General features: G+C 35.2%; 1 protein-coding gene and 1 pseudogene across 1 annotated transcript; one reads left to right on the forward strand and one right to left on the reverse strand.

Annotated features, from left to right (window-relative positions):
* Positions 1-561: 561 nt before the first annotated feature.
* Positions 562-3,550, forward strand: LOC109341102 (polygalacturonase-like). Its single transcript, XM_019578912.1, has 5 exons — positions 562-1,002; positions 1,480-1,769; positions 2,624-2,852; positions 3,171-3,381; positions 3,477-3,550. The coding sequence occupies exons 1-5, from the start codon at positions 562-564 to the stop codon at positions 3,548-3,550; spliced, it is 1,245 nt and encodes a 414-aa protein (XP_019434457.1).
* Positions 3,551-5,090: 1,540 nt separating this feature from the next.
* Positions 5,091-8,072, reverse strand: LOC109341104 (annotated as a pseudogene).
* Between the last annotated feature and the right edge of the window lie 3,476 nt (positions 8,073-11,548).

Raw genomic sequence — 11,548 nt, forward strand, 5'->3', positions numbered from 1 at the left:
ACCACAATTTAAAATGTTGGTTGACATCATCATATATGCACACTATGATTTAAGGGAAAACCACAGTTAAATCCGTGAAAAGAGCGAGAACAGTTTGGATTATGTTTGATTGACCTTGTAGTAAAGTGTGATACAAAACAACTAAAAAATACTCTATCCTTCATATTGTACATGGTTTTGGCGTAATTTCAAGCTTGGTTAGAATTAAGTAAAGGTTATTTTTTTCTCAAGTTAATTAAACCCTTTTCGTTAATCTAAGAAATCGGCTTATCTCATGTTTATATTTTCATCTTCTATATGTTAACTTATTTTAATTCGACAAAATGATTTATCTACGATTCTACTTATCAAAGCAATTATAACGTACTTGAATAATATATCATATCGAAGCAATCACTTAATGAAGCACATATACATGCATGCATGCTTATATATATATATATATGCTGGTATTGTAAAGTTTTCAAGTACCATTCTAGTGTCCTCCAACTAATAATAAACATACCCGATTCCACTTAGTGTTTTCCATCATTAGATTTCTTCCATAACATACTTAGAATAATGGCTGCTATTGTTAGCATTAACTTATATATCTTATTATGCATAACCTTGTTTGTCTCTTCACATGCAACTCCAACCTCCAAATATAATGTGACTGCGTTTGGAGCAAAACCAGATGGAAAATTTGACTCTACAGGACCATTCATAAAGGCTTGGCAATCAGCATGTACTAGCCCAAACCCTGCCACTATTTATGTGCCAAAAGGGAGATTCTTGTTGAATGCCATAAACTTTAGAGGTCCATGCAAGAGCCAAATCACAGTCCTAATAGCTGGGACTCTTGTGGCTCCTCAAGATTATAGGGCACTTGGAAATTCAGGATTTTGGATTTTGTTTAATCATGTGGACAATCTTGTCGTTTCTGGTGGCTATTTGGATGCTAAAGGTGCTGGCTTTTGGGATTGCAGGAGATATGGAAAGAGTTGTCCTGTAGGAGCAAGGGTACGTATATAATCTTGCATTTGCATACATTTTCAGACATTATCATTAAGTTGTTTATGTGTTTGCTCCCCATTTTGACCTTAGTTTCTGAGTTGAATTGTTTTGAATCATCTCTTACAATGTATTTTATGACTCACATGCAAAACTAAAGTTAATACATGATTAATTGAGCTATATTTAATACTAGTGTTTTAAATTGTGTTTATAATCGTAGTCTGAAAAATATAATAAAATGTGTTCTAATTGTATTTACAATGTCATTAAGACTCCCTAAACATAACAATGGCATTTGTGAGGTAAAATTTAAAACTTTTGTAAGTGATCTAGAATATAAAGTTTTTCTTCATAAATTTAGAAATAAACTTTAAAAAACATTATTTCTGAAAATACTAAGAGGTGAAAATTAGAGAACGTATATATTTTAATGTTTAATTAATCTTTATTATTCACCATTGAATAATCTTTAATTAATTGCAGTCAATAACATTTAACTCGGTGAATAACCTAGTGGTTAGTGGAATAACTTCAATCAATAGCCAGCATAGTCACGTTGTGATCAACACATGCAACAATGTTCTTCTAAAAAACGTAAGGGCTATTGCACCAGCCAAGAGTCCTAATACCGATGGCATTCATGTTGAACGCTCAAATGGGGTTACCATCATTGGATGTACCCTTCAAACTGGGGATGACTGCATATCCATTGCTGATGCCACTTTTAATCTCTTCATTTCCCACATCAAATGTGGCCCTGGCCATGGTGTAAGGTTAGTTCTATGATTATAGTCATTTTGAAGCTATGTTTTGTTGATAATGTTGGCAATAAAACAATTACATTTTTCTAAGAAATGATTTAAACTTTTTTAATGTTTGTTGAATTCCAAATCAAAAGTCAAATATTTCTTTGTTTTTTTAAGAATATGTTTGATTAGACTAGTCAATAGTCCACGATGTTTTAAATCTAGGTCTATAATTGTTATTGAAGGCATAACATTTAAGGTCTTTGAATTCCACGTAGAAATATTGTACCTCAGTTGTAACTATATTCATCCAATTTTTGTAAAAGTTTACAACGTTATGTTTTTAGAGTCTCGCGCATGATGAAACTTGGGTGGAAATCAGTGTTGAATTTAAATTCAATCTGTAGGATAAAACAGAAATTGCAGTGAATCAATCTCTTAATTTCTCATTGAATTTGGGAGCCAAAGCTGAACTTTTTTTACAAGTTATGTTGAGACGTGCTGCACACTCAACTCAATTAACAAATTAATTAACTAACTAAAATAAGGGAAAACAGAAAAAGGCAATGCTACACACGTGTGAGTACATGAGAATCCTAATTCTAAATTGATTTCCAGTAACTAGAAATAGAGGATCGAAATCATTTATCCCAATAGTATCCATTAATATTACTTATTATTTTTTAACATTTTTTCTATTCATGTGCCAATATATAATTGGCCTAGGATATGGAATGAATTAGGATTAGAGACATGTGATAGTGATATCTGTCTTGAAACAGAAGCATCATATCTCTATAATTCATTCATTGAACTTGGTGAATACCTGCACTATTGGAAACGTAAAAGTGTCTAACAATCTGTACTAACTTTTTGCACAGCATTGGAAGTTTGGGTAAAGAAATGGAGGAAAAAGGAGTTGAAAATGTGACTGTTACGAATGCCATCTTCACTGGATCAGATAATGGGGTGAGAATAAAATCATGGGCCAGACCAAGCAAAGGATTCGTTAGGAATATTCTATTCCAAAACATCATAATGAACAACGTTGAGAATCCCATAATCATTGACCAGAATTATTGTCCTCACAAACTAGGTTGCCCTGGCCAGGTAATCATAATTTATCCAATATCATATATCTTGATTTTATTTTATACTTAAAGAAGTTCACATTGCAAATTAAATTTTTAACAAGAAAAATTAATATTGGTCATAGTTTCAAAATTAGTACCATATCAATATTGCAGTTACAATGATTATCATAACCGTATCATATCGAAATTATAGTGTGATACCGAATCATAATGATGCAGTTACATTGAATATGCCACAAAAAAAAATTCAGATCACATAATCGTAGTTTAAAACATTAAAATTAACTATAATTTTCTATTTGGATTAATTAATTTGTTGGATTATATATAACAGACTTCAGGAATTAAGATTAGCGGAGTTACTTATAACAACATACAAGGTACTTCTGCAACACCAGAGGCAATAACATTTGATTGCAGCCCAAGTTATCCATGTGAAGGGATCAAATTGCAAGATATAAACCTAACCTACAACAATGAAACTGCAACTTCAACATGCAAGAACATTGGTGGGACGATCAATGGAACACTGGTGCCAGAAATTTGTTTATAATATTAATAGCAGGAATATATATTATATAACTGTATGTGTATATGTACATAGAATTAAATCTATATTATTCAATGTTTATGCTTCAAGATGAAGTACAAGCTGTGGTGTTCACACGGAACACCACATGTGAAGATGACATGCTTAATACTTTACAGGATTGAGTGTAAAGATAAATCTTGTACACGCTCAATACTTTAACATTCAAAGAAATAAATGAGACTACTCCATGTTATTCACACGTAATTTAAGAAAATGTATTAAACTGTTATATGCACACATTAAGGACAAACCAAAGAATCGTTCTTTGCTCAGAGAAAATTCATGCATCAAAGTCATGTAATTGAATTAGTTTATTTTGTATTTAAATTGTTGTACAACAAATAAACCGATTATTTTTAAAATTTGATTATTGGAAGCATTATCAAAGTCAGAGCAGAAATGAAGTGCAATTTAAATTTGAATCCTTAATTCCTAATTAACCATACAACAGCTAATGATGAATCGCTTTCAATGAGTGCATTCCTTATGTCAAAGTCATAGCAGAAAAGAAGTGCATTAAAATACAAGATTCGAATTGAATGAATTTTGAAAAGAAACCTGAAATTTTTCTAATCGTTGGAGCTGGTATCGAATTGAACGAACTACAAGATTCGAGTTTATGTAACAGTTTGATTTCAACAAGGTTGTCACTTATTTGTTGGGTTGAGTAGGGACATTGAATCCTGTTGGATTTGATACACCATTCTACATGAATTCGAGACATCTCAATAGTGTTTTGATGATCAAATACCTTATTGCTGAAAAGGAGATTGTTTTTGTGAATCCAAATAGATCATCATACTATGGAGTAAGGGATCAACTTCCATATTTTGGTGCCATATTTACTTCCTTATACATTCCACATGTCTAAATGATCCTTCAAAGATTGAGGCATTAACAAAAGTAACTCTGCCTGAGAGAAATAGTAAGCTCATAACAAAAGTAAGTGAATGTCCCTGAATATTAAATTATGTTTTGATATGATCCCTCAATATCAAATAACCTAGCACAAACAAAAATTGATAATTTTTGGTGAGAAAAAATTTATTGATAAACCTGTCAATTTGCCAGCTGTTGGTTCCAAAACCAACTCTTTCAAAAGCATCACAAAAGGATTTTACAGTATAGTTTCCAGAACTCTCATGGTTGAGTTGAATAAAATGGAGAAATACTCCAGATTAACAAGTATATGGATGCATAGATGTCAGACATAACTGAAGTAATGAAGATTTTGCTTCATTTCAAAATTTGTTCTAGCAAAAATGCTGAAGAGGGGTATCTTTTGTAGTACTATTTCACGTGTTTTAAATTGTATTTCTCAACAGTAATTGTAGTCGTAGTTTTGTGAGTCTCTGAAACAACATCGCATCACAATTTCGGACATATCTGCTACATTTTCTTGCAATTTTTCACAAACGCCACTGAAACATTGGGGACTACTGTTGTAGAAGGGAAAACTTCCCAGTCATAACATAAAGCACGTATAAACCATAGCTACAGAGACAAAAGAGTCAAACTACATAATATGCATAGGAGATGGATGTCTATTTCATATTCAGCTGATCCTAAATAAATTTTCAGCAGTTACATTATTAGATTAAGCAAATTCAAATAGGAGAAAAACAAAAAAAATTAACTTCTACATGAATTTCACAGCATCCATCATCCAATAGATTCCAGAGCAATGTTGCGCATCATTATAGCCAATGGCACGGGACACTTTGTGACATTATCATATCTGGACCGATCTGTGGAACATCCATAGAGTGATATGCTTAACTAAGCCAGCTCCATTAAACTCAACCTCTAAGATAGGAACCCTTGCCAGTAATAAGGCCTTAAGTCAAAAAAATGCATCAAAGAAATGCTTGGTTCCGTTCGAATCAAACTTCAAGTGAGTCTGAATTCGAGTATTTTAAATTGCGATTGCAGTCACAATTACGATTATGGTCACTGCTATTGTTAGTTATTGTGGTCGCTGTGATGCGGAATGCTGCCATTGCGATGTAAATTATTTTACAAATAAATAAAATATTTTTGAATTCGATGCGGTCCGATGCGACCCAGATGCTGTCGTATGCGGTTGCGCTGTCGCCCGATGTGACCGCATCATTATAATTCGATGTCATATCACAATTATAGTGTGATATGATTGCAACGGTCATTACAATCGCAATATTACGGACACATTACGTGATTTTGTCCTCCATTCCAAAAGAATAAAATTTCCTGTCCACTCTGCTCTCAATTGGCCATATGCTATTCCAAACTTTAGCATAAAGCACTTTCCCCCAATCATTCTGGTGGAGCCAAGACACTCAGTTATTGCAACCGCTACAACTGGTTTTAGAGCCATTGTTCGAGACACTATGTAGCCAGTGGAAGGGTGGACTATCCCATAAGTCCCACCAGTACCAATCACATTTTGAGGGACCTGCCGGAGAGGTCCTCCCATTGGAATCAAGCACTTTTCATCCTCCAATATTCTCTTCACTCTGATTCCCAAATGCCTTAGCCTTGCTACCATTCTCTTCTTTACCTCCTTGTAAGACAATACTGGACGACTAACAAGTGAAGTCTCTTCAAGACATATCAAATTAGAATCAAACGGCACTGCATACAAAAAAGTAGTGCATCTTGAATTATTCACTCTCAAATATGGCTCATTCCCGAGATGTGAATCCCTCCAATCCATCAAAACCATCTTATCCAAATCAAAAGGGTGATCATCCACCTCAGCCAAAATACCATGAGAAATCTGATAACCATGGTTTCTCTTTCTCACCTTATCATACTCTATAAAATCACTAGCTAATCCACTAGCATCAACAACTAAACTCCCTTTAAGCTTCACCCCATCATCACAAACAACTTTAGACTCAAAATCCTGGTGCTCAATATGCAACACCTTTGCCTTGTAAAACTTAACCCCATTGGAGAACCCTTCAAGCAACTTCTCTTTAAGCTTTTTCCTACTAACCCTACCATAAGAACGGTCCAAATATTTGGTCTTACTATCATTAATATAAACACAAGCCATAGGCCATGCATGTTTTATCCAAGCAATCATCTAGTCCAAGATTATCAAACTCATCAACCAACACGTGATAGTTGTTAGGCCACATAGTGAGCGAGTTGGGGTCAATACAACAAGCCTTAACTCCATGCATGGACACATTTTGAGCCAGCCTTATGCCTGCAGGGCCAGAACCAATAAATTATCACGTCGAAACCAGCGCAATGATGATCAGATGGATGGCACCATGGGAGGTCTAAATCTAAGGCTTCAGGTTGGTTCAAAGGCTACAAGTAAAGGAAGTCTCCAAACTTGGTGGTGCTTGTTAGATGAGAATTGTGTTATCTAATATTTAATTAGTTTCATTTTATTTGAACTTAGTTATAATTTATATTTATCTTGTTAATTTTTATTTGATTGTTACTATCCTATAGTTTGTAATGACTTTTGCTGCTTGAATGGACTCATATTTGGTTTCCACAATCTTGCCACTTGGCTCTTATGGTATTTGAAACATCCTTCCTGCCATAGAAATGAAATTATGTACAAAAACGTCGACCATGATCTTGATTAATTACAAGTTGGGTATTAAAAATAGTACGTAGTTTTTTTTAATATAATGTAGGCATGTCATGTATAGATATATTTATAACAAGACAATCACATAGTTGGTGGCATTAGATTAGTCTCTCAACACCACCTCTATATACATAGTCCCAAAAGTAAATTATGAGTCACCATATACATAGGTTCATTACAAGCACATACACGTCAGTCCTGATATAGTGGTTATATACATATAAGCAACAAAACATCTCTACAATTGGGTGTACACTAGACTATCCATAAGTGCCAAAATACTATATAGTAACGTTATGTATACACAGACTTCTACTGCATCAGTCTGACCTCCTCACACTATTGCCCTCCTACACTACCCTCCTCTAGGCACTCTCTAGCTCGTCCTCATTACTGGAAACATATATCACGGCATTATCGATAGTAGGCTTGATGGGTGAGGGGGAGAAATCTAGTGAAGGAGATAATCGGGCCCTCTTTCATGGGTTGTGGGTATTAGTCCTCTCACTACGACTCCGTCCACACACCTCGTGAGAAGGAGATCCTGGAGCGTACTCCGGAATTCTCCTCACAATGGGGATGGATGAACTCAAGTGAGTCTCTGAGGTAGAAAAACACCAACACCACTGACATGTCGAAACCCCATGAGTCTTCTAAGGACGACTCCCCCGGACCACTGATAGTCTCGAAATGGGACGTATCACCGAAGATATCAGGACGTCTCGTAATGGCTCAGCCCTAAGGTTGAAATGATGAGAGGAAGCAGAAGAAAAACCAAGAGGAATGGCAGGGGGAGGAACATACCTGATAGGAGTAGGAGGAGGTATCGGTTGTAACTCATAGTCGTTTTGAATGTGCATAACGTATATTGCTCGCATGATAGAGCAGCAAGGGAGTGGTACTCTAAACCATTCTGAATGTGTGCTTCGTATATCTATGTCTCCCCAGAACACTGCTCGATACCGACAAATAACCTCAACCTCTCCACGAGGGAGAGGCACTATCTCTATCACATATGGAGGATCCACGAAGGGAGCCCTAGAGCCCATCACTACCTATAATGGTGGGTTGGAGAGTAAGTATCTATATATATATATATGTATATATATATATATATATACATACATGTATACACATCAACATAATATAAATGTAGAAAATCATCATACAAAGATCTAAAAATTTGCCTATTTATCATGATTATATTAACACATGATGATGTCATGATGGATGCATTACTCGTACTTTTCCTTTAGCTCGACGACTAATCTTCTAGATGAATGCATGGAGATTTAACCCCTAGTAGGACCCTAATGCATTAATAACAACAATGGTACTGACACTAGTTAGGACTGACTAGTGCCATGCTGTTCTTAGGAAGCGGATATGATGAATACAACGCTATGCCCACCATTGGTAACTTATTCTCAAAATATCGTGCACTTGGTAGCATCGGAAACCCTCTGGTCGGCAAAGATAAATGCCATATCACTTTGAACATTATGCCTTCAAGGTAGTGTCAAAGGTCACCAAGTTATCGCAAAGAGTTCCGTTGGCTCAAGGGAGCTACCCCTTCCCTTAATAGATCAATCTTTATCCATAGTGTCCCCCCAGCCAAGTCACACAGACTAGGTACCCATCTGGGTTCTGTTGAAAGAGTTTTTCTTGCTACTTATTGAGGCAAGTTTCTGATTGATTTATTTAATGACAAGTCGATTCTTTGCTCGCCATCTCGGCTTTGTTGGAATAAATTCCAATGACAGTTTAATGGTTCCAAGAATGTTCATTTAATAAAAAAACTTAGCTTTATTGAATTATTAACAATTTCATACCATCTCGGCTTTGTTGGAATAAATTCCAACGTCGGTATAATTGTATGAATTTATCAGTTTAATACAAGTGATAATAAGTGATATTTATTTTCGTTTTCCTTTATTAATCAAACTACTTCCTTATGGAAAGTTGGTAAAGAACAAATAAGTAAAACAATAAAGTTAGAATTTAACCGTACCATTTCTCTCGAAGGGTTGGTATAAAGAATAAAGCAACAAATAAATGTTAGTTGTAGAAATGTAAATGACATAAAATAAATGTTAGTTGTAGAAAATAAATGACAGAAAGTAAAAGAAAGTAGTTAGACCACTCATTATAACTGTGTATTTTTCCTTTTCACAAAGTTACAATTTATGAATTAAATTGCACTTTGATTTATAAGTCAACAAATAAAATTTATAAGTTAACACTATACTATTTTACATATGCATCTCTTTCAAGATTCAATTGTAGTATAATATAGGGTTATGTCGAACCACAAGGAATTTCCTAATAGAAATGTACTCATACTTTGTATATTTTATCAAAAGTAAGAAAGTAACATATAAAGTTGTTTTTGTGATTTTATGAACTAAGAGGGTAAAATTGATTTGAAAGATGGAATTATTTCTTGACTCAAATGATTTTGAAAACATTACAAGTTATGTGTTATACTTTCGGTTAATTCCACACACCATTTCTAAATCCTTCATCTAGTGTCCTAAAATGATAAGATGGTTTTCAAACCTTATGTAATTCATTAAATAATAGTTAAGTATCACTCGTCGGAGTAGTTTGTCACACCATACTTCAGGCTCCATTAACATCATATAGCCTTGAACATAAGTTGCTTAAAATAGATGCTTGATATGGCAAGTGAACTAATGTGTAGGTTATCCTCTTTAGTTCACTTGTCAACACTTTAAGAAGAAGCATTTTTGGATCTTTAAATCAAGTTTTAGGTGATTAAGCTAAAACCGCATTAAAAACTTCACAAAGAATCAAAATTTAACCAAAAATAGTAACTTGAATGTATTGAATTCAAAAGATGATACAAATAAAGAGAAGAAATAACCTTACACCATACTCCAAATCAATATGTAGGAGCATGAACCATCTATCCAAGGATGAGATGCTTTTGATTTCAAATGATGTTACAAAATTGTGTTTTTCCACCTCATTTTTCAACTGCATTCCCTTTGAATTTCTATGAACTAAAAGCCTAAGAACAGTCCAAGAACACTCTAAAAAGATAGAGAATTGAAATGAGAAGAAGAAGAAGAAGAATTTACAACATATGTACAATGTGTTAAAGTGAAGGAATGAGTGTGCCTTTTATAAGCAAAGTGCAGGCCGCTTAGCCCCCCTTTCCGACCGCTTAGCTCACTTTCTGGCACACCCAAGTTGGTGAGTCAGCAGCTTGTCCCATCTTGGCCAGCTAGCTTAGACATTCTACTATGGGCTAGGCTACATACATGGTGACACCTCCTACTTGCTTGTCTCATGCATGAGGTCATAAGCTTGGTCAAAAAGTTGGCTTTGGTTGGGTGCTTGGCTTGTGACGTTATTCATGACATAACATTCTTCTAGGCCAAGCAACCATTTTTCTGGTGGGCCAGGTGCTTAGCTCATCTGGTCCCACGCTTAGCTGGCTGCTTGAGCAGCTTGGCTAACCTGATCCCACGCTGAGCTGCTTGCTTGAGCAACTTAACTAACCTGGTCCCACGCTCAGCTGACTGCTTGAGCAGACTAATCTGATCTGGTGCGCGCTCAGCTGCCTGCTTGAGCAGCTTGGCTGACCTGGTCCACGCTCAGCTACTTGCTTGAGCAGTCTGCCTGACCTGGCCTAGTGCTTGGTGTTTGGCTGGACAACTTTGTGCTTGGTTGGACAGCTTTGTGGGCAGCTTTTCTTTGACTTTAATTTCTTCCAACCAAGACCAAGTTTCTTACTCATGCTTAAGTTTAAGCACGCACCTTACCATACTTAGTTTTAAGCACACATGTGTCATGTACTTTTGGCATGATTTCTTCAAGGTGAAGCAAACTTTCTTTCTTCAAGCCTAATCATTCTTTTTGGTCCAATTTCCTACTAAACAAAGAAAACTTAGACAAGAGGTGATCAAAAAATCATAATATTCAAACACACAAAATTTATTTAAAAAGTGTTGAATTAAGTTGGTTTTCACATTTTTGGATGGGATAAGTGCTATGAAAAGTGTATGAAAATTAGGTATTTTTGGCACTTATAAGGTTTTCAACACAATCGACAATGTTATATTTTCCAGTAAACTACCGTTCATAAATCGGTACAATCGTATTGATGGAAACCTCTGTAAGGCTAACTTTATTTTGGATCGTTTTTAGCTTGAAAATCTTAAGTTTGGAATCTCAAATTCGGTTTTGATATTAATGGTTTTTTTGGCTATTTTTGGATAGGGTTGTGTATGGTAATGACGTGAGGTCTAGGTTAGGTTGTATGTGAGGACTTTTTGGGGAATGTTTGGCTTGGTTTTGGGATTAATATTTTAGGCTAGGTTTGTGTTAATTGTTGGGTATGTTTGGGCTAGATGAAGGTATGTGTATATTCGGGAAGGATTTAGGGCTGGGATGTTTATGGACAGAATTGTATGAAGTTCATGACATTAAAGATGAGTTGTGGAAGGTATGGTCACGGTTTGATGTGTATAGAATTGAAAAGGGATTTGTGTTGTGC

Source organism: Lupinus angustifolius, unplaced genomic scaffold (genome assembly GCF_001865875.1).
Source record: "Lupinus angustifolius cultivar Tanjil unplaced genomic scaffold, LupAngTanjil_v1.0 Scaffold_369, whole genome shotgun sequence".
Lineage (NCBI taxonomy): Eukaryota > Viridiplantae > Streptophyta > Magnoliopsida > Fabales > Fabaceae > Lupinus > Lupinus angustifolius.

Excerpts from the sequence above, each read along its gene's own strand:
- LOC109341102 (XM_019578912.1), top strand. The coding sequence starts at position 562 with ATGGCTGCTATTGTTAGCATTAACTTATATATCTTATTATGCATAACC. Across the intron at positions 1,770-2,623 it reads GGCCCTGGCCATGGTGTAAG|CATTGGAAGTTTGGGTAAAG; the intron begins GTTAGTTCTATG and ends CTTTTTGCACAG. Across the intron at positions 3,382-3,476 it reads AACACTGGTGCCAGAAATTT|ATGAAGTACAAGCTGTGGTG; the intron begins GTTTATAATATT and ends TTATGCTTCAAG.